The sequence below is a fragment of the Nansenia antarctica genome, assembly GCF_963989245.1.
Source record: "Nansenia antarctica genome assembly, chromosome: 9".
Lineage (NCBI taxonomy): Eukaryota > Metazoa > Chordata > Actinopteri > Argentiniformes > Microstomatidae > Nansenia > Nansenia antarctica.
The window spans coordinates 25679648-25702798 of NC_137679.1; the positions used below are offsets into that span (position 1 = coordinate 25679648).

The 23151-nt window shown below is 45.8% G+C and overlaps 1 protein-coding gene across 1 annotated transcript in view; it reads left to right on the top strand.

The window, feature by feature from the left end:
* Positions 1–90: 90 nt before the first annotated feature.
* neto2b (neuropilin (NRP) and tolloid (TLL)-like 2b) overlaps positions 91–23151 on the top strand; it is a gene marked incomplete at both ends in the record, with an annotated part of 32396 nt that continues 9335 nt past the window's right edge. The window contains 6 exons of the mRNA XM_080539661.1: positions 91–217; positions 464–507; positions 9796–10003; positions 10221–10268; positions 10410–10537; positions 10836–10937. Of these exons, the coding sequence (XP_080395787.1) occupies positions 91–217; positions 464–507; positions 9796–10003; positions 10221–10268; positions 10410–10537; positions 10836–10937 (657 nt within the window). The remainder of the gene's footprint in view (positions 218–463; positions 508–9795; positions 10004–10220; positions 10269–10409; positions 10538–10835; positions 10938–23151) is intronic.

Below are 23151 nucleotides of genomic sequence, written 5' to 3' on the forward strand. Positions count from 1 at the left end.
ATAATTGCCAATATAAGCAATTACAAACTGCAAGTTCTTTACGTATGGTCAGATTGGTTGTCATCCATAGACAATCAGAATGGTGGTCCGATGTCCCACAATGCTCGTCAGAGTCAATGTGGCACCTGGATCAAAAACATCAATGGGGGGGTCTTCAGCTCCCCAAACTACCCTAATACATACCCCCCCAACAAGGACTGCATATACATACTAGAAGGTAACACACACACACACACACACACACACACACACAGATACATAGTCTTACTCATCCATTCAGATTTTTACAGCTCTTGAATAGTATCGTTCGTTGGAATACTCATATATATATATATATATATATATATATATATATATATATATTGAATATAGTCATATTCAACAACCACAATACCTAACAGCTGACAGTGCAGTCCTATGATAGCCTGATCAAGACTATGCTGCTCTCTACTCTTTCTCCCAGCCCTTCCTCGTCAGAGGATTGAGCTAGAGTTCGATGGGAACTTTGTTGGGAATTTGTATTAAAATCACTAGAAGTGATAAATCATGTACTATGTGCTCATTTAAATAATATGTGAATGCGGTCAGTTGAGAACAATAGGAAGGTCACGCAAAGCCAAAAGAGAGGTTCTGTTTTTGAGCGACAAGAAGAAGACAAGCTCCTGACTAAAAGAACGTTTTATGATTCAAACTGCCTATAAATTACTTATTTTTTACCTATGTGCTAACAACCATTGTATACCTGCTGTTATGATATTCTATTTTTCTGTACTGATTTTATACTTTCATAACTAATGATTAATGATAAGTCTATTCTTCTATACTATACTTTAACTTACAAAATCAAATCCTAATATTACTGTGTAACTTCAATAGTTGTGTTTTCACAAGACATTCTGATAACAAGACATTCTGATAAGGACACTGACACAATGCTCTGCTCATACAAAGTATGATATCACCATGGGAACGAGACGCTAGCAGGACACTGCTGATAACACACAGTACACTCTCGCGCACCCACACAAGAGAGGAATTGAAGGCCATGCTAACAAACAGCTGCAACGGATTTTGTACGGACAAGTGGAAAACTACTAGATAGGGGGGGGGGGGGCACCACCCAGCCCAAATGTTTAATGAATTGTATAAAGGACTATGTACGGAGGTGAGAGGGACTCTGGTCTGGTGGAGCTCTTGCAGTTAACTCGTTGACGGCTAGCTGAGACGGGCCTGCAGAGGTGAAACTAGATGAGATCACTTTTCCATGGAAATGATATTGCTTGCTGATGTGCTTGAATAAATATTATCTTAATGAACAGTTCAGTAGTGGTGCCTAATATTTGATTGGATCATATCATCTTAAGAAGTGATATCAAGGACGTCTCGTTGAGATTAAACGAACTCGCTTGTAAAGTGACGACTCAATTAAATCGATACTGGAGAAGTTGATCGCCTTACAAAATTGGTGACCCCGACGTGATCTTCAACGGGATGCAAGGAGGAGTGGGCGAGGCTGGGTTCGGACTAAGCACTTCCACGGTACCAACACAAAAGAGGTGAGCAGAGCCATTTAATGAAATCTGCTTAGGTAGACAATAGTATTCTAGCTGGAAGTGCTGGGTCCTGGAATCGTCAAACCCATTCTGATCTGTGTCTTTGAAGATCCGTCAAAAGTAAGGATAATCATTAATTAAATTGACATTCTATACATTATTGAACACCACTGTCTGATATTTAAGCACATCTTGTATTAACGTGTAATAAGACCCGCCGAGGTCTAAAAGAAGGGACAGTAGCTAAGTCCTGGAAATAAAGAGGGGTAACCAGTCCCCAGGATAGACCCGCCGAGGTCTAAGGTAAGGAAAGACACGACAGTCCTGGATATTAAGAGGTAACCAGCCCCCAGTTTAGACCCGACGAGGTCTAATGAAAGGACGGTGTCCCGAAGGTTGAAATACCTTGCAAACCAAGTGAGAAGTGAGGTCATTGCGAGTAGGGTAGCGTCTACGGCAGGACTGCAGTCCGGTAGAGGTCCTAGTATTAGCGTGCCTCCTCTCACAGCGGGCGCTAAAACAATTGTGACGTTAGGATTATAAGGTTCTATCATCGTTTTAGTCAAAATTGAGTTTTTTGCATAATCTGATCCATTGAGTGGTTTATTAATGTGTGGTGGTATTTTTAAAATGTTGACATTTTGAGTGGGTAATTCATAAAATACAAAGGTTCCATCTCACAAAACATAATGGAATGCAAAAACGTTGACGCTCAATATCTCTGAACTACCCTAAGCGGAGATATAACCTTATAATTCTAAACTCACGCAATATGTTACGTAATATTGTGTGTAAATAATAGTGTTAGAATTGTTATTATTACTATTAAAAGGGATAGTTGAGTGAAGCGCCCTGGAGCAACTGGTCTAGGCTGAGTGCTCCCTGGCTTGGTATCACTCAAATATCACTTGCAAACTTTATAAAATATGTTATGCCTCGTTCAAGGTGTTTAAAGAAGTGTTGTGCTGCGGGTGTGACCCACCATTGAAGCGCAGACAGCAGGGAAAAAAAGCTCACTAGGAGTGTCTGTCTATACGTGGTGATTTATGTCTCGTCTGTGATGTGTGTAACAAACACAACCCGTTAAAACAGTACTTAAATGTACACATATCCGATGCCTCCCTGTCCATTCCGAGAGAGTAGGCATGTATTGACTTCACGGACATGGGAGTGATTGATAGATTTTCAAGGTGGCCTGAAGCATATCCGTGTAAACGGGAGGATGCCGCATCTGTAATAAAGTGCCTCTTAAAGGATTTCATACCACGGTTTGGCTTCCCTACAATGATACACTCTGATAATGGGTCACATTTTAAAAATGTCCATATGGCTGCAATTGAGACAGCAATGGGGATTAAGCAGCGATTTGGTTCAGTCTATCACCCCCAATCACAGGGGCTGGTTGAAAGGGCTAACCAATCTATTAAAAGAAAGCTTGCTAAAACCTGTGCCTCGACAGGACTATCGTGGGTGGGGGCATTGCCCATGGTGTTGATGGCAATGAGAAATAAGACCAATTCAGTGACTCATTTGACACCCCATGAGATCATAACTGGTAGACCGATGTTGGTGCCGACAGGCATGATACAGAGACAGAGGGAGGTGGCTTCGACCTCCTCTCCATGAAAATGAATATGTCAAAACTCTTAACTAATCTCAATCGAGTTTTCTCTTCACAGGAACTGAATGCTGCGGAGAAAGCAGACAACGGCAAAACAGACTCCTATTTTAGACCCAGGCGACGTGGTGGACAAGACCGTGGGAGGTATATTGACCACCTCACACGCTGTCAGAGTCGAAGGTAAACCGGGTACAGGGTGGCCTCTCTTGTCACACTGTACCAAAGCAGACCCACCACATGTATAACATTTTCAAATTCCTGGCGACTCTGTCAGCATGCACTAAGCCTCAAATAATGTGGAAAGTAACACAACAAGTGGACTATTAATCCATGATATTAGCGATCACCTGCCTGTCTTTTCATTTTATGAATGTAATTATAGAAAGAAGAGGGAGTTAAAGGAAATGACATACAAGACAGTAGAACTGAGGAATCCATATCTGCTTTTAGAAATGAGTTATTAAAATGGAATTAGAAGAGTATATATGAAGAATCAGATGTGGACAAAGCGTATGGGTTATTCCTAGAAACATTTAAAGTTCTATATGACAAAAACTGCCCACTAAAACAATGTAGCAATAAGAATAAATATTCTGAAAATCTGTGGATGTCCAGGGGCATTCAAAATGCATACAAGAAAAAGTATACTCTATAAAGTGTATGTATAAAGCATGAAACAAAGGAGGCAGGGGTTACATATAATAAATACAAAAAACAAACTAATTAGTATTATGAGAATATGTAAGAAAGATTATTATACCAGATTATTAGATGAGAAGAAAAAATAATGTTAAAGAAACAAAGTAGAACATTTTACAGACAATGACGGGAAAATTAGCCTTATAAATTAGGTGGTGGATGGATTTAAGAAAAAAAAAAAAAAAACATACCGTATTTTCCGGACTATAAGTCGCACCCGAGTATAAGTCGCAGCAGGCCAAAAATGGGCCATGAAGAGGAAAAACCCACATATAAGTCGCACTGGACTATAAGTCGCATGGTTCAAGGGAACGGGCTTGGCGGAATCAGCGGGGAAAGAAGACCCTGTTGAGCTTGACTCTAGTCTGGCACTGTGAAGAGACATGAGAGGATTTGTAAGCCCAGGAAGGACATAATTCACGTTGAAACTTCTTCTGAAAGGTTAAGGAATACTTGTATTATCGAGTGTAAAGTCCGCTAGCTAGCGCGGGGCTAACAACATGGCGTCGCGGAGGAAAAATGAAACTTTGAACAGCCTCTAAAAGGTAATAAATGACTTTAATATCGTTTCTAATGTCCATAACATTGTGTATAAGGTCCATAACATCATGTTTAATGTCCACATTGTCGTGTTTAATGTCCACATTGTCGAGTATAATGGCTATTCTATCGCGTATGAAGCGCTACCGGAAGTAGCAAAATGCTACTCGCGGGTACAACATTGCAACGTTAAACAGCCTCTGGAAGGAATAAATGACTTTAATATCGTTTCTAACGTCCATAACATTGTGTATAAGGTCCATAACATCATGTTTAATGTCCACATTGTCGTGTTTAATGTCCACATTGTCGAGTATAATGGCTATTCTATCGCGTATGAAGCGCTACCGGAAGTAGCAAAATGCTACTCGCGGGTACAACATTGCAACGTTAAACAGCCTCTGGAAGGAATAAATGACTTTAATATCGTTTCTAACGTCCATAACATTGTGTATAAGGTCCATAACATCATGTTTAATGTCCACATTGTCGTGTTTAATGTCCACATTGTCGAGTATAATGGCTATTCTATCGTGTATGAAGCGCTACCGGAAGTAGCAAAATGCTACTCGCGGGTACAACATTGCAACGTTAAACAGCCTCTGGAAGGAATAAATGACTTTAATATCGTTTCTAACGTCCATAACATTGTGTATAAGGTCCATAACATCATGTTTAATGTCCACATTGTCGTGTTTAATGTCCACATTGTCAAGTATAATGGCTATTCTATCGTGTATGAGGCGCTAGCGGATTTACTCCTTGGTTCATGTCAGTCAGAGATTACCGTATGTCAGTTCATGTCAGTCAGAGATTATGAATTATTGATATATAAGTCGCACCTGACTATAAGTCGCAGGACCAGCCAAAGTATGAAAAAAACCGCGACTTATAGTCCGGAAAATACGGTATATATATATATATACAGTATATATAAGTATATATATGTTGTTGATATGGGGCCAAAACTAGTTAAAGAAATAAACGGCACTGGAAAGAGATTTGCTGAGGAGGACTGTGGAGAGAGAATCACTGACTCAATATCGATGGGAACTATAGGAAAAAATAAAAATATTTTACTGATATACTGATATGGTAAACAAATGTATGAACAAACCTTCAACAGATAAACACCTCTTCACCAATTACAGACCGGTATCCTTATTATAACAGTTAGAGTTAGGGTTAGAGAAACTATATGATGAAAGACTGGCCAATTTCATTGAAAGACATCAACTACTAATGGATAGCCAGTATGGTTTTAGAACAGCTAGATCTACTGCCATGGCATTAATGGAACTAGTAGAAGCAAATAACAACTTGTACAGAGAGAAAGAAATATGCATTGGGCATATTCATTGACCTTAAAAAAGCATTCGACACAATAGATCATGAGATTCTACTTTAAAAAAAAAAAAAAAAAGGACAGGTATGGTGTCAGAGGGGTCGCACTTGAATGGCTTAAAAGCTATATTAGTAATAGACAGCAATTTGTTCAAATAGGCCAGAACAAATCAAGGTGCTTAAATATTACCTGTGGTGCCCACAGGGGTCGAATTGGTTGTCTTGGCAGATGACACAAATATGTCATGCAATGGGGATGATCTGCAGCAGCTTTTAACGGTGGCAAAGAAGGAATTGTACAAATTAAAATGCTGGGTTGAGACAAACAAGCTATCATTAAATCTGAATAAAGCCAAATTCATGCCATTTGGAAATTGCAATATAAATACAGAGCTCCATCTGGAAATTGAAAATGTCAAAATCAATAGAGTATATGAAATCAAGTTTTTGGGTGTTTTAAATAGACCACAAACTCTGCTGGAAACCACATATAAAATATCTGTGCTCAAAGATTGCGAAAAGCTTGGGAATTCTGGGTAAAATTAAATACATCTTAAATCAGAAATCACTATACACTCTTTATTGCACACTCATTGTACCCTATCTGTCATATTGTGTTGAAGTTTGGGGAAATACATATAAAACCAACCTAGAAAAGATATGCACATTGCAAAAAAGAGCTATAAGAATTGTACTTCATGCTGGGTATAGAGGTCATACCAATTATTAATAAAATAAAATAAAAGTCAAACTCTGAAATGTTGAGAATTGGTTAAATTCAGAGCTGCACGATTCATGTTTAAAGTAACACAAAATAAGGTCGCTGGCAACTTACTAAAATTGTTTTGTTCATGAGCAGGGATGGGGGTTGTATAGTCTAGGAGGGAAATTGAATGGAGAACAGCCTGTTGTCCGTGCAGCGCTCAGGGGCAGGTGCATCTCAGTTTGTGGGGTGTCCATTTTGAATGGCCTTGATGTAACAATGAAAACAAGTAATACTATTGAGTGGTTTGGAGGGATATAGGTTGGAGGAGTTTGAGAATGACGTGAACTGGTATTTTTGTGGATATTTGGTTCCTGGTTAGCTATAGTGGATAGCCATATTATTATAGATATTGATAGATAATCTATTGCGTAATGGTATGATATTGTGGGGAAGGGGCAGGACCATGGGTTTTGTTTCTTTCTGTCTTTTATCGAACAGGGCAATTGCCGACTGTTGCTTCCATGTCGAGGAAGATATATTTTATTTCAATTTATATCTTAATTTATATCTTAATTTACTCCTTTCTTGTTTGTTCTGTTGGAGGTAAATAGTTCATAGTCCTCATGTTCCACATCGGCTTCTTTTTCTTTACTGAGCCATGTCTCCGATACAGCAATGATGCTGAACTTGGTGAACTGTCTCAAATAGTCCTTAGTTTTCTTAAAGTTTCTATAAAGACTTCTACTGTTGAAGTGTATTGTTGATAAAATACCATCCAATATTATATTACTTTTGAATTGTTCCTCTGTGTAATAGTCACAGTTGCAGACGGTTATTATTGTTGTAGAAGTGGTTCGATGTTGTTCTCAATGTCATACATTTTGTGCTCTGTAAAGTCAAAAGTTTTCAAAGTTCAACTCTTCATAGTTTTTAGGTGCAGCTGGATTATAATCCACACAGTCCAGTGATCCCATTTCTCGAAACTCATCATCATTTATATCGTTTAGTGGAAATGAATAATCCTTGTCCATTCCCATTTTGTCAGTCATTGTCTGTTCAAGTATTTCCACTCAGATTTGAGTCAATTGTCTGTTCAGGTATTTCACAGTCATTATTTGTTCTCTCACCATAATCCCTTTGGAGGTTTCAGGAGATCGATTGGGCCTAATCATCACTTTACAGTTTCTTGTCCAAATGCCTTTCAATTTGTTTTGCTTCCTTAGAATGCGTGACTGCCAGGCAATTTCAGTAAACCTGTAGCAGACATGTTTGGAAAGGTGGGGGCTCACCCCATAGATATCTGCTTTTAGATTAGAGGCACCGCTGAAGGGACGCTCGAAAGCCGACACAGACGAAGAAAAAGGAAATTGTGCTGCAGATGCAGCCGCTAAATCAGGAGGGGGTGGCTGTGATGCAGGAGGTAGTAGAGCCGCCATCTAATGATCGCAAGGTTGGCAGATCGGCGGTTCGAGCCCCGGCAGGCCACATGTCAGAGTGTCCTTGGGCAAGACACTGAACCCCAAATTGCTCCCAGGGCCGGCGCCTTGTATGGCAGCTTGCCACCATTGGTGTGTGAATGTGTGTGTTGGTGAATGAGAAGCCATTGAAGCGCTTTTGGATAAAGGCGGTATGTAAGCGCAGTCCATTGATATGTCCCCAGAGACCATCAGCTGGTCTCAATCCAGCTAGACAAACCTAAATGCTCTGTACAGACTATAGATGACATACAGGGGGCCGCCTCCCCCCAAGAAAGTTCAGTGTGGGTAACAAGGGGGGTGACGCAAAGCTGGTTGTGGAGAGCGCATGACGGAAGAATAGTGGCCCGTGCAGGTCTAATGAATGTTATTGGTGCTGAGGCACATGGTCCCACTCATGGGTCGGTGCGAGACACTTGGGCGCTGATAATGAGAAATTTGGTAGATGGTGATGAGGATGTTTACAAGAGGTGTATGCAAACGCCTGAGTTAACAATGTTATTGGAGAGTGGTTCGAATCTGTTTTTGGTAAATGGAAAAATCTGGCTATGTCTATGCTCTCTGCCCTCCTCATCTCTGCCACAGTGCTGATCCTGTTTGGCTGCTGCATTGTCCCTTGCATTAGAGGCCTGGCACAGCGACTGATTACTACGGCCCTAACCAAGGTTGATGCTGGAACACAGATGCACTTACAAATGCTTATTGCTGAGCAGCAGCAGTCACTGTTGGAGGGTGAGGAGATTATGGATCATGATACAGGAGTTGAAGATATGTTGTAATTAAGGAGGTTTGTGAAGGAATGGTGTAAATAAAGGCATTTGCGGTCTACGACCCATCTCACCTTTCTGGCTACAAATTCTCTGTAATGGTCATAATTTTGTTTTAATGACCAAAGGGGGGATTTGTTGGGAATTTGTATTAAAATCACTAGAAGTGATAAATCATGTACTATGTGCTCATTTAAATAATATGTGAATGCGGTCAGTTGAGAACAATAGGAAGGTCACGCAAAGCCAAAAGAGAGGTTCTGTTTTTGAGCGACAAGAAGAAGACAAGCTCCTGACTAAAAGAACGTTTTATGATTCAAACTGCCTATAAATTACTTATTTTTTACCTATGTGCTAACAACCATTGTATACCTGCTGTTATGATATTCTATTTTTCTGTACTGATTTTATACTTTCATAACTAATGATTAATGATAAGTCTATTCTTCTATACTATACTTTAACTTACAAAATCAAATCCTAATATTACTGTGTAACTTCAATAGTTGTGTTTTCACAAGACATTCTGATAACAAGACATTCTGATAAGGACACTGACACAATGCTCTGCTCATACAAAGTATGATATCACCATGGGAACGAGACGCTAGCAGGACACTGCTGATAACACACAGTACACTCTCGCGCACCCACACAAGAGAGGAATTGAAGGCCATGCTAACGAACAGCTGCAACGGATTTTGTACGGACAAGTGGAAAACTACTAGATAGGGGGGGGGGGGCACCACCCAGCCCAAATGTTTAATGAATTGTATAAAGGACTATGTACGGAGGTGAGAGGGACTCTGGTCTGGTGGAGCTCTTGCAGTTAACTCGTTGACGGCTAGCTGAGACGGGCCTGCAGAGGTGAAACTAGATGAGATCACTTTTCCATGGAAATGATATTGCTTGCTGATGTGCTTGAATAAATATTATCTTAATGAACAGTTCAGTAGTGGTGCCTAATATTTGATTGGATCATATCATCTTAAGAAGTGATATCAAGGACGTCTCGTTGAGATTAAACGAACTCGCTTGTAAAGTGACGACTCAATTAAATCGATACTGGAGAAGTTGATCGCCTTACAACTTCTACATTGAGTCATCGTTCGAATGTCGTTTCGACCGCATTGAGGTGAGGGACGGTCCGTTCAGCTTCTCCCTGCTCATCAACCGCTTCTGTGGCTCTCACTGTCCTGGACGGGTCATCTCCACCGGACGCTTCATGTGGATCCGCTTCTTCAGTGATGAGGAGCTTGAAGGCCTGGGGTTCAGGGTGCAGTACACCTTTACTGCAGGTACTGAAACACTGGTTAGTTACACACCTTAATGCAGTCATTGAATGTGTCTCAGGTAACACTTTTACATACGCTTGTACTGCAGGTTTGAGGTCGCACATCTTATCCAGGTCACACAGAGTCAAGTGCACTCACTGCAGATCAACTTCAGTACACCTTCAGGGCAGAACACACACATGGGCTGCAGACTCTGATAGCTCTGTCTTTCTCCTCATAGACCCAGAGTTCCATCTTCACACAGGTGGAATCTTAAATCCAATCCCAGGTAACAGGTACAATATATAGCTTTTTAACTGCTAGTGAAAGACAAAATATAGCTCCTCACCCTCATCCTCCCCTGTCTCTCTTTCTCTCCTGCTCTCCCTATCTTTCCTGTCTCCACCCCCCGCCCACCCCCCTCTGCCAGACTGTCAGTTTGACCTGGGGGGAGCCGATGGGTTGATTCGCTCCAGTCAGGTAGAGAAGCACATCAAAGTGAAGCCTGGCCAGGCAGTGGACTGCATCTGGATCATACGCGCCCCACCCAACTACAAGGTCTATAACACATCTATTACGCATCTATTGCACATCTATAACACATATTTTGCACATCTAAAACACACATGTAACACATATATAACACATATGTTACACAGCTATAACACATCTATAATATATTTATGTAAATATATTGAATGATTTCCAAATAGAATATATCTCAATATATCTTTCTTATTTCTCAGCTCTCTCTCTCTCCCTTGCTCTCTTCTGTTACTTTCTCTAATTGTTTTTGATGCAGTCTTGCTTGATACATTATATCTGAACACTCCCCCCTCCTGTCTCTTTGTGTCAGATCTACCTGCGCTTCCTGGAGTATCAAATGGAGCACTCTAATGAATGTAAGAAAAACTTTGTGGCTGTGTACGATGGCAGCAGTGCAATAGAGAACTTGAAGGTAGGTGTTGTGTCCTCGCGCTGAACTTGTCATCACATGTATCACCATGCTGTCTACTCCTATTCTCTCTTAATATTGTATATGTTGTATATAGAGTTGTATTGTATATAGAGTTCTCTTTCATAGCATGCCTCCTGCGTGACCTCATCAGAAACTCAATATCATTGCGCCAGCCCTCATTGGCTGGCACAGATGACGCTGTCAGGAGGGAAGGGACCCTCCTCCTTTATAAGGCGCAGACTGAGTCAGTAGTCATTCAAAAACCTCTTCTCGCAGAAGCCGAAACTGTGTGGGTAGCTGAAGCTCAACAGTCCACAGACCTGAACGACCAACTCGGTCACGGGGGCTTAGCTCCCTCCTGCTAAACTGCATAGATTGTGACTACAGGGGTAGCAATACCTCTTGAGTAGCAATACTCTGTTTGTCTAAATGATAAGAGTAGCAATATTCAAATCGTATACAGGTAGAAATACCTCATGTGAAGAGACAAAAAGTAGCAATTCTTTTCTGCACAAAGCCCTGTGTCACTCAAGCACCTTAACGCACACAGTAATAAAAATATCCCGACACGCGCATCCAGGCAGATTGCCACGGGTGCTGTCAACTGTGTTAAAAAAATATGCAGAAAATAAACGTTGAAAAACGAATCATTCTCTGCCATAATGCAGTCCGTGAGGCCCATCGGCTTAGCGACTGTGACGGAGACCACTACCCCTCTGTGCAGAGTGCATATGTTGCACGCCACAAGAGGGTGCCAACACATCATGTTTGACGGGATGGCCGGTGAGATCCATCTCTCCGCACGGACAGAAATGGGCAGCCTGCACATGGTCAAACTGGATACTGAGGTCACAGAGATAATATGTGACAGGGCATGGTTAAAAAGTCTGCAAGTAGGGCAAAATCATTTTTCTGTTTTTTCCAGATTATGAAAGGGTAGATTGTAAGCTTTAAAATGATGTGTCATACATTGAAGTCTGAAACAAGTTGAAGAAGTCATGGATATTTGATACCCCCTGAACCACCTTACTGAGATATCCAGCCTCAAAGTCTTCAGAGACGTTTTTCACAGAGGTAATGGGTGGGAACAATATCTGGTTAACTCCACCCTAATCACTCCCTCAAGACAACCACACCCTCAAGACAACCACTCCCCTATTACACTACCTGTCATTATCTACCTGTCATCTGTCAGTGGGGTTGTCAGCTAACCCTCAGGAAACAAAATTGCAGGGCTGACATATTTAAATAGCTAAACAATAATAATAATAATAATAATAATAATAATTCAAAATTCATGATTTTTTATTGCCATGTGTGCCAAAAGTTTATTACATCCCATTACAAGTACAAGAGAGTAAAATTCATGGCAATGGAAAAATACAAGATACAATTGAGCAATACAATAATACAATGGTAAAAAATAATAATGTTGTGTCCGTGTGCATGCATTCATCATTATAGTCCATAAAGCATCTAGTGGGACTTCTGTGTAGTTCCTTCCCATCCCATCTGGGCATCAAAGCTGTAATAAAAAAAGACAGTACATTTAAAATGATTGCCCACTGTTCAGCTCTCCCTATAGTTAGCTGAATGGTGAATCTTCTGCTTGCTCCGGCAGTACGGGTGAAATGATGAGACTTGGCACAATTCGATTTTGATTTCCTTCTTCCTCTATTAAACAGATTGTAAAACTGTAACACACATTGATCTATTAGTACATGAAACCAATTAACAGTGAACAAACTAACAGAAAATATTTAACAAACTACACAATCATTCAGAACTCAACTTACCAACTCCCATCTCTCTGTACAACTGACCTCCCGTTTCCCCTATCACTCAGATCACACTCATTAAGCCCGCCCCCATTTCTATCTAACCAATCACTCCCCTCATGCATACTTTTAACCAATCACAATCGAACAAATAAAATAACCCCCAAATGAACCCTCCCATGGATTAGCCAAACACCTCCCACTTGGTCCATTGGTCCTTTATAACTAAATGGACCACAACTTTCCCTCTCTTCAATACAGTAATTTTTACTGCTCCTCCACGGGAAGCAGCACAACCACCCGCCTGACGTCTCGGTCGAGCGTTGGGAAGAGATCGCGGCCTTCGCTCCTTCTTCGTCCTGAAGCCCCCACTCCTAGAGCAGGCTGGCTTAGGCAAGCCCTCACTCTTACGTCCCGAACCAGCCCCTTTTCGTCTGGCCTCGCTTTCACAACCCGCCCCAGGCGGAATTGCCCCCTTAGGGCATTTTGGTCAGCCAACCAGACCACGTCTCCCACGGCCACATTTCGGGCTTCTCTGTGCCACTTGGTGCGGATGAAAAGCCCGGGCCCAGCCAGTTGACTCCACTGTCGCCAAAACCGTCCCACTTCTTCCTGGATGGCCCTCAGCTTCACAAACGGGTACTCATCCAGATCAAGAGTCCCCGGATCTCCAGCTCTACCTCGAAGCAGCGTGTTGGGCGTCACCACCTCGACCGTATCATCTCGCACTTGGAGCTTGGCGCCGATCGGCCTCTCGTTCACTAAATCGGCTGCCAGGAAGAGCGCCGTCTGGAACTCCAAGCAGGTGAGGTTTCCGAGCCTCCCGACATTTCTCAGCGCCCGCTTGAGCAGTCGAACTGACGCCTCCGCCGCTCTATTCCGATGGGGTGCGTCAGCAGGATGGAAAACCCACGCCCATTCCGTGCCGTGTCGAGCGGTCCTGTCCTCCACAGTCTTCCTGTCCACCTTGCCGAGTTGGTCATACAGCGCTTTCAGAGCTGGTTGAGCACCGACAAAATGTGTCCCCTGATCTGACCACATCTTCCTCGGGTGACCCCTAACAGCTGTAAAACGGAAGTACGTTTTTAGGAAGCACTCCGTTGACAGACTCTCCACCACGTCAGCGTGGACGGCTCTGGAGGCCATGCAGGAGAAGACGACTCCCCAGACCTTTAACTTTGTCCTTCTCTTGACGACGTCAATGACTTCGTAGGGGCCGAATAGGTCCACAGAGGTGTACTCGAATGGGGCAGCAGGTTCGGTGCGCTCCCGCGGAAGGTCGCTCATCATCTGCTGGCACCGCTTGGCCCTGTCTTTCCTGCAGGGGACGCACGCGTTGACTACCTTCCACGCAGCCCGCTGACCCTGAATCACCCACGCCTTCTTGCGCATCTTCAATAGGGTGCCAGCCAACCCCTCGTGGTTCGCCTTATGGGCCTCCCTTGCCAACAGTGCTGATCCATGCAGTGTAGGGGACAAGTGGGATTCCCACCTCCTTCGCCTCCTGGATTCTTCCGGAACACACCAGCAGCCCCGACCCTTCGACCTTCTTAACTACCAGTCTGTCCCAAGTCGTTTTAGGAAATTCTATTCCATCCTGTGCAGCCAGACACAGGTCGCGGAAAGCTCGTTTAGCTCCTGGACGCCGAGGCTAACTCCGCTTCTTGTCTCCCTCGGGCGAGTAGCCTCCCACTTTGCGTCTTCTGGAGCCTTCCTGCAAACCAACCACTGCCTAACAGCTCGCCGGACCCACCCAACTACCCGAATGAGCCTTCCTATTTCACTGAAGCGTTCTGGCTCAATCAGGTCCATGAGAGCAGCGCCCCAGAGCCTCTCCCTCTCATGCTCGGGGTCCCTGGAACTCCCAACCGGTGTGGATGTCCCCTTTGCATTTGCTTCCTCCTCAATGGTGCATTTCGGGTCCAGCCCCTTCCTCGCCTGAGCGCGTGTTACAGCTGCAGTGAACGCTTTCCGTTGCAGCTTGATCACGCTGTCTCGAGCACTTGCAGCCACGTCTGCCGCGGATTTCATGGGCCACTTCTCCACTGCCCACGCCAGGAACTCCAGACCGTTCTGCCAGGTCGAGCCTTCTCCCAAGCTTTCCGGCGGGCAGCCTCGTGTGACGAGGTCCGAGACATTTAGGTCTCCGGGGATCCACCACCAGTCGTCAGTTGGTCCAGCCCTTTGGATCTCTCCGATCCTATTCGCGTAGAATGTTTGGTAGCCGTAGCTTTCCTTTTGAATGGCCCCCAGGACGGTCAGGCTGTTTACGAAATGAAACCATCTCTCCACGCCCAGTCGACCTTGCTTCTCCCAGAAGCCCTTAAGCCTGGATGCGATTACGGCCCCACACAGTTCGGATTTAACGACATCCCCTTTCTGAGTTATCGGCGTCAATTTGGCCTTTGACTCGACCAGCCTTACAGCCACTCCCCTGGATGTTTTCCACCTCAGGTAGAGGACGGCACCGAACGCATTATCACTCCCGTCCGAGAAGGTGATGCCCCATGGCCTTCCTTCCCATCCAGGCGGGGTTAGGCTCCTCTCGAATCTGACTTTTCCAAGTCTCGCATACTCTTTGAAGAGCCTGATTGCGTCGGCTCGGAGCTCAAGGGGGAGTGGGTTGTCCCATGTGTTCTGTCTGATGCCGGATTTTCCCATCTCCTGAAAGGCCCTTCTGACCAGGATGGCACCTTTTTCCTTCACCGGGGTGGCCAAACCCACGGGATCATACAGGCCCGCCACCTGGCTCAATAGCTCCCTTCTCGTTAGGGGGCTCGGCGTTCCTTCCTCAACTTCTTCCTCTGAGAGATTGGTTTCTGTCCTCACCTTCAGTTTCTTTTTGGAGAAGTTGATGGAAACCATAAGGAACAACTTATCCCCTTCTGCATGGTACCCGACTCCAAGCGCTTTGTTGTCTTCCTCGCTCAGCTGATTAGGCAGCACTAACACCTCTGATTCCGGCTCCATATTGGCCTTCGTTTCTTCAGGCTGGTTTTCTTTGCTCCTCCCACTTTGACCCGACTGGGTCCATGGCTTTAGAGCGAAACCTCCAGCGTTGAGTATCCTCTCGATTCCCTCCGTGATGCTCTTCAGCTTTCTTCTGTCTTTATGAGACGTTAGGATGTCGTCTACATAGGTGTCCTCCTCAAGCGCTCTCCGCTCTTCCTTTAGGTGGGCGAACTCTGGCAGCCTTGCCGTCTCCCTCATGGCCAGCTGGGCGATGCATCCGGCTGGCTTGTCCCCGATGTTGACGCGGGTAATTGCGTAGGTTTTGATCTTTTCTTCCGCCGTGTCCCTCCATAGAAAGCGGTGGAGGTGGACTTCCCTTTCTCGCAACCAAACAGAGTTGTACATTTTCCTAATATCCCCGATGGCTGCATGCTCTCCGGTCCGGAATCTCAACAAGACCGCACGGATGGGGTTCAGAACGTCCGGGCCTTTCAGCAGAATGCTGTTTAAGCTGGTTCCCCGAAACTCCTGGCTGCTATTCCACACGAGCCGCACCGGTGTGGAGGCAGAGTGGGGGTTTGGAGCGATCTGATGGCTTACGTACCACACAGGTCCGTCCCACTTACTGATCGTTTCCTCGTTTAACTCGACCGCAGCCCCTCTCTGGATCATCTCATGCACCTGCGCCGCGTATGCCGCTTTCCATACTGGGTCCCTCTCCAATCGCTTCTCGGTCCTCCGGAATGTAGCCTCTACCGCTCCTCTGTTGTTCGGGAGCGAGCTGGGGTCCTCAGTCCACGGGTATTCTGTGTCCCAGTGCGGCAGGTCGCTGTGGTCATCAGACATTACGTAAGTCAAGCCCCTTTTGATGATTTCGACCTCCTTTTCCTCTGCGAGAGTCATCTCTTTCCCGCCTGGTTGACAATTTCCGCAACGACACCCTCCGCATTTTGGCTCGCACGCGGCGCCGATGCTATCCCAGCTCCACCACTCGAGGACCTCTTTGCTGCTTGCAGCTGTTCTCCCGGTCCTTTCATGACCTTGCGGCTTCTGGTCTCCATCCTCTTCTTTGGCGCTGAGCGTCTTGCAGGGGATCTCCTCAAATCGTACTGCCTCCGTTCTCAGAGAACGCGCAAAGTGCGTCTGGGAGTAGTGTGCGGATTTTTCCCAACTTTCAAACAGGTCTGGGTGCGTTCCTCCCACGGTCTTCCCCAGAGGCCCGTCCCACAGCACTACATTTCCCGTCCTTCTTATCCACTGTGGAGCAAGTCGTCCCTCTCGGTGGCTGATCAAGAGCTCGATTTCCTCAGGTCGGACCAGCTCTTTCTTCTCGACCCCAGGGAAGAACTTACAGAGTCGCTCTGGACTGATGACCTTGTCTGCACGAGCGATTGTGTCGAGCCCGTAGCATACCATCTCGTGGGGACTCCATCTGTTGTTGCTCCACGCCCTGACCTTTAGCAGGTACTTATTAGTCTTGACCTTGACCTTCATTCCACCGACTCCATGCACAGTCAGTGTTACTTGCTTCCGCTCCAGTTGGAGCCGATCGGCGGCCCGGTTGGTGATATAATTTGTGTCGGAGGCGAGGTCTATGAGAGTTCCCAGGGCATATCCTGCTTCTGTTTTGACTGTCAATATCATCATTAGTACTGGATGTTCCTCTGGCCCATTCTCCACGAAGAGACTTCCGCTTTCTGCGCCCGTGCTCAGCGTCATCGAAGCCTTACTGGTGAATGCCTTCGCCCTCCTTTCCTGTTCAGGGTTGAGTCCCAAAGAATCCAGGAATTCTCGTTGCTTGTCAGAGAACCCTGGCCCTGTCCTCTTCCCCTCACTCCACTTGGGACACAGAAGGTAGTGATGACTCGCCCCTCCTTCATTCTGCTTGCACATTCTGCACAGGTACCGGTTACTACACTCTCTGTCGGCGCCGTGCATGCCCAAACATTTCTGACAGGCTTTGCTTTGCTTTGCTATGGCTCGCTTCTCTGCCAGACTGAGACTCTTGAACTTACGGCAGAAGAATATTTTGCCACCGTGCTGATCGCTTCCACAGATGTCACACTCTTCTCTTCTTTCCGAGTTCCTGCCCGTGACTCTGGTTTCACCTCGATGTTCCTCCTCTTCTTCATCTACCGGTGAGTCTTTCTCCGTGGCCCTCGTGAATGCCCTCTTCTCCCATCTGACTGGCCTCTCCGGTGTTCCCCCAGAGGTCTCCGTGGAGCCTCGGACTCGAGCCATCCCCTCGAGGATTTTTTCCTGCCTTTTCAGAAACAGAAGAGCATCGAACCGCTTGTCTGGGGCGACTTGGTTTTTGGGTTTGGTTACAAAAGCAAACCAGCCTTCCTGCACACGATCTGGCAGTTTGCTCTCGATGGCCTTAATTACAAGTGGGTTCTTCATAGCGCCCACTTCTCCTAAGTCTGTCAGGTCCATGAGGGCTCTTTCCACTGCCTGAATAAGGTCGATCGCTTTCCTCGGCTGGTTTCCTTTTACCGCTGGTATTCTTTCCAATTCCTCAATAATTTGCAGCGCGATGGTTGCCTTGTCTCCAAACCGATTCTCCAAAGCTGTGAATACGTCTTCCGCTGAGCGGTAGCTCGAGAGTTTGAGCTCCTCGAAAACCTTTCGGTCTATGCTCTCGAGGAGGTGGAGTTTCTTCACCTCTGGCGACCCCGATGGGTCTCCCTGCTGCTGCAGGCTCTCCCAATCTTTCCGCCAGCGATGAAAATCTCTCATACACCCGCTGAACACGGGCAGCCTCGTTGGAGGGAGTTTGATCTTGGGGATGGCTCCAGTGCGGTTGCCTCCATATGTGGCGCTCTCCAGCCCTGCCTCCCGGGCTTGTTCCCATGCTTCCCGCTGAGCCTCCAGTAGTTTGGCGCGCTCTTGAGCGGCTATTTCTGCTGCCTTTAACTCAATCACGGCCGCCTTCTACCTTGCCTCAGCGATCTCTTCTTCGGCCCCCAATTTCACTTTCGCTGTCTCCTTCTCAAACTCTGCCACGCTATCAGCTGACTTCAGTCTTGCCTCAGCGGCTTTCCTTTCCAGCTTGGCAATAGCTTCTTTATTTTCTCTATCTGTCGCTCGATCTTTGGCCTCTTCTTCGGCGAGAGCGTCGGTGGCTTTCCTTTCCAGCTTGGCAATAGCCTCTTTATTTTCTCTATCTGTCGCTCGATCTTTGGCCTCTTCTTCGGCGAGAGCGTCTGCCCTTTTCCTCTCATCTTCGGCGAGAGCGTCTGCCCTTTTCCTTTCATCTTCGGCGAGAGCGTCGGTGGCCATTTGCTTTGCTGCGGCGGCCTTGTCGGCCATTTTGTCAGTATTCTCCTTCTCAACTCTTCCAAATTCAGTCACAAACTTTTCCCAAAGTTCATCCCTTTTGTCCTCCAGCTCCTCTAGTGACTTTCTCGTGTTGCACGCCTCAACTACAGGGATCCACTCCCCCCAGCTTGATAGCAGACTTCGCGCTTTGATGATGAGGTTCTCTGTGAGTGTGCTTCGTTCTTTACAAACGTCGTGGGTTGCCTCTTCTAGACTGATCCTCTTCGCGCCTTCGTGACTCCGTTCTGCTCGTCTAATTGTGGATGAAAGTTCGATTCCCGCGAACCTCGTCCACATGTTGGCCTTTAAGACGTGGCCGACCTGTTCAACCTTCTGAGCTCTCTCCTCAGCGGCATTGGTGATGTCTTGAAGAAGCTGACTGTTACCTGTCTCAGGTTCCTGACTTGTTTTGGTCTGCAAGCCTTCCTCATAATTGTCGTCTGCAGAGCTTAGGTCTTTCGTGTTTGACAGGAGCGCTATCCACTCGTGTTTCATGTCATGTTCGCCCATCAATGCCACTGACCTGATGATATGGCGATATCTTCTCTCAAAAGTGACTGCCAACTTTTCCCTTTCGATCTTTAGTGCCTCCATTCTGCCTGTGACTCAGAAATAACTTGTGTGTACCTGTTTCGTCTTTCTATCTTATATCTTCAGCCCTCTCTGACTCCCTGAGCTGATTTGCGCTGATCCCTGCACTTCCTTAACTAGTCTTCGGCAGCGGAACCAGGTTCACCGTGGGGTCATCCCAGGGATACTGCTAAAAATAAAATAATAAAGTGAGAGAGGATTTTCCTCTCCCCAACGACTTAATACCCAGGTACACACAAACCTATTTTAATGCAAACAGTCAATAGAGTCACAGAGAAGAGTGCTGGGTGTGGGTAGCTCTCTGGGTAGCTGCTATTAGCTCGCAATTCCTTTCTTGGTGGGTCTTGTAGGTTAGCCTAGCTGGCTGTGGATTCTTGCAGTTGGGTTAACCAGTTGAAGCTAGCCGTGGATTGTTTCACTCCGTTGCCGGCCTAGCTAGCTGTAGCTTTGAGTGCTATAAGCTCTACCGCGTGCCTGCTGCGCTATTGCGACAACAGGGCTAACGCTAGCTTAGTTTGCTAATGCTACGCTGGCTAGCAAGTGGCTAGTTAGCTACAGTTGCGGGCGCCACGGCTCCGTTGCCGGCCTAGTTAGCTGTAGCTTTGAGTGCTATAAGCTCTACCGCGTGCCTGCTGCGCTATTGCGACAACAGGGCTAACGCTAGCTTAGTTTGCTAATGCTACGCTGGCTAGCAAGTGGCTAGTTAGCTACAACCGCGGGCGCCACGGCTCCGTTGCCGGCCTAGTTAGCTGTAGCTTTGAGTGCTATAAGCTCTACCGCGTGTCTGCTGCGCTATTGCAACAACAGGGCTAACGCTAGCTTAGTTGGCTACTCTACGCTAGCTAGCAAGTGGCTAGTTAGCTACAGTTGCGGGCGCCGCGGCTCCATTGCCGGCTGGCGGCTGCGTCACTAACCTGACCAGGCTTTAGCTTGCTCTTATCTCCGGTGAATGGATCCTTGTCCTTCCGGAGCTTCTGTTGCGTCCAACCGTGCTTGTTTTTCCTTAGCTAACTGACGGTCCGTCCTCCTGCGGTCGTCAGCGGTTGTTTTACAATTGTTCAGCTCTCCCTCTAGTTAGCTGAATGGTGAATCTTCTGCTTGCTCCGGCAGTACGGGTGAAATGATGAGACTTGACACAATTCGATTTTGATTTCCTTCTTCCTCTATTAAACAGATTGTAAAACTGTAACACACATTGATCTATTAGTACATGAAACCAATTAACAGTGAACAAACTAACAGAAAATATTTAACAAACTACACAATCATTCAGAACTCAACTTACCAACTCCCATCTCTCTGTACAACTGACCTCCCGTTTCCCCTATCACTCAGATCACACTCATTAAGCCCGCCCCCATTTCTATCTAACCAATCACTCCCGTCATGCATACTTTTAACCAATCACAATCGAACAAATAAAATAACCCCCAAATGAACCCTCCCATGGATTAGCCAAACACCCACTGTTACCAACACCCACCGCTGGACTGGCCATACAATCTTTCTGCCCGCTGACAGATGGGCCGCGCTAGTTTTGGGCCGGTCGGGCCGCCTGACCCCCCCCCCCCCCAAAAAAAAAAAAAAAAAAAAATAATAATAATAATAGCTCGGCCCAAAATAGCGCGGCATCAACTAACGCTGAATCAAGCGGCGGCCCCCGTTTATACTAACACATGGGCTGGCCCAATCACATGCTTAGGCCCTGCTGTCCATCGGCCCCCTCCCCCACTCTGATCCCTCGGCCGACAACCCAAGTACAGTGTCATAGATAGATAGATAGACTTTATTTGTCATTGCTACAGTACAGGTACCAAACAACGAAATTTAGGAGGGGAGGTTCCCCTGGTGTTTAGGAAAGGAAAAAGAAACATATTTTAGAAAAAGCATAGATGCATAAAATCACAAGAAGGTAAGGAGCTGGTTTACATCAATAAAGGCTATGTACACAATCCACTGTACTATACTGCACAGATAGTCAACTAGGGTTGTCATATTGCACAAGAAAGTCTTTTTTCACATTATTTTAAAGTGTCACAGTTTGCAGGCTTGAAAATGTACATGTTTGTGCCTCAGCACTAGCTGCCATACAATCCGTCCGGACTGTCCTGGGCCCAGAACTTAGGCCTTTTCTGTGTTCAGGGCCTTGACGGCCCTGTGGTAGAAGCTGTTCTTCAGTCTGTTTGTCTTAGCGGCCGGGGTCCTGTACCTCCTGTTCGAGGGCAGCTTGACAAAGTGTTCGTGCCCAGGGTGGGTCGGGTCCTTGGAGATCTTGGAGGCCCTCCTGAGACAGCGTGTTTTGTACAGCTCCTCCAGAGAGGGGAGGGGGGCGCCGGTGATCTTCTGTGCTGTTCTCACGACTCTCTGTAGCTCGTTTCTCTCCGCTGTTGTGCAGCTGTGGAACCAGTTGGAGATGCCGAAGGTGAGGATGCTCTCCACTGCGCCGTGGTAGAAGGCCACCAGTATCTCCTTCTTGTTGTGTTGTTTCCTGAGGCATCTCAGGGTGTATAGCCGCTGTTGTGCCCTCTTGATGGTGCCTTTAGTGTTGTCCTTCCAGGCCAGGTCATCCCGCATGTTGTGTCCCAGGAATCGGAGGGTTGAGACTATCTCCACGCTCTCTCCGTCGATGAGCAGGGGCAGGATCTCAGACTTTTTCCTCCTGAAGTCTACGATGAATTCCTGGGTCTTTGACTTGTTTAGCAGCAGGTTGTTAACCTTGCACAGCTTGCTCAATTGCTCTACCTCATGTTCGTAGATAAGATAGTGAAAGGGGGTGCCCAGAAAATTAGGGAGAAAAAAAGTAAGAAGCTAGCAGAGGATGCCTCAAAATGTCAGAAACTGACAGATATGTTCTCTGCATCGACTGTGGGGGCTAGGCCTACTACAGCTGCGGCTGCCACAGCAACATCTTTACCGCTAACTAACGTTAGCACTGATGTGCCGTTAGCAATTGAGGAGGAGACAGAGGACACAGCTAGAGAGGTAAGCAATGTTGTTACTTGGTTTTACAAAAGCAAAGTTATGTTAGTCGCTTGCATTGACCAGATTAAGGGAGCAGCAGCAGAGAATGTCTTATGACTTATGCTAACCCGTACAGGCAGCATGATTGCATTGCGCTTCACCAGGACTTGGCTGGAATTCATGCACACACAATGATCTCTCTCGTGGTGTAACGTTAGTGCTGCTTGGCTGTGGACTCTATAGCTAACGTTAGATGGGGGTGTTCTGCATTTTGTTGCTAGCTAGCAAGTTGAGGTATCACTGTCACTGACATAAATGCAATACCAACAATGGGTGTTAATAATACTTTTTATTTGGAAAAAAAAGATATAAAAAAAAAATCTACACTAGCCTAGTTCAGAACTAATGAATGCTTTTTATTGCATGGAGAAATAAAACTCATGCAGTCTGCAACCCAATAATGTTGTCTTGCAACCTTCCATTTGAAATGACTGGGCTTCTGGTGTAACATAATGCAATCATGCAGCCTGTGTGTACATGTAAATGAGAACTTTGCTGATTTTGACAACCAGTTAGTTTACTTCTCTGTCCATGTCTTGTTGAACCAGGTT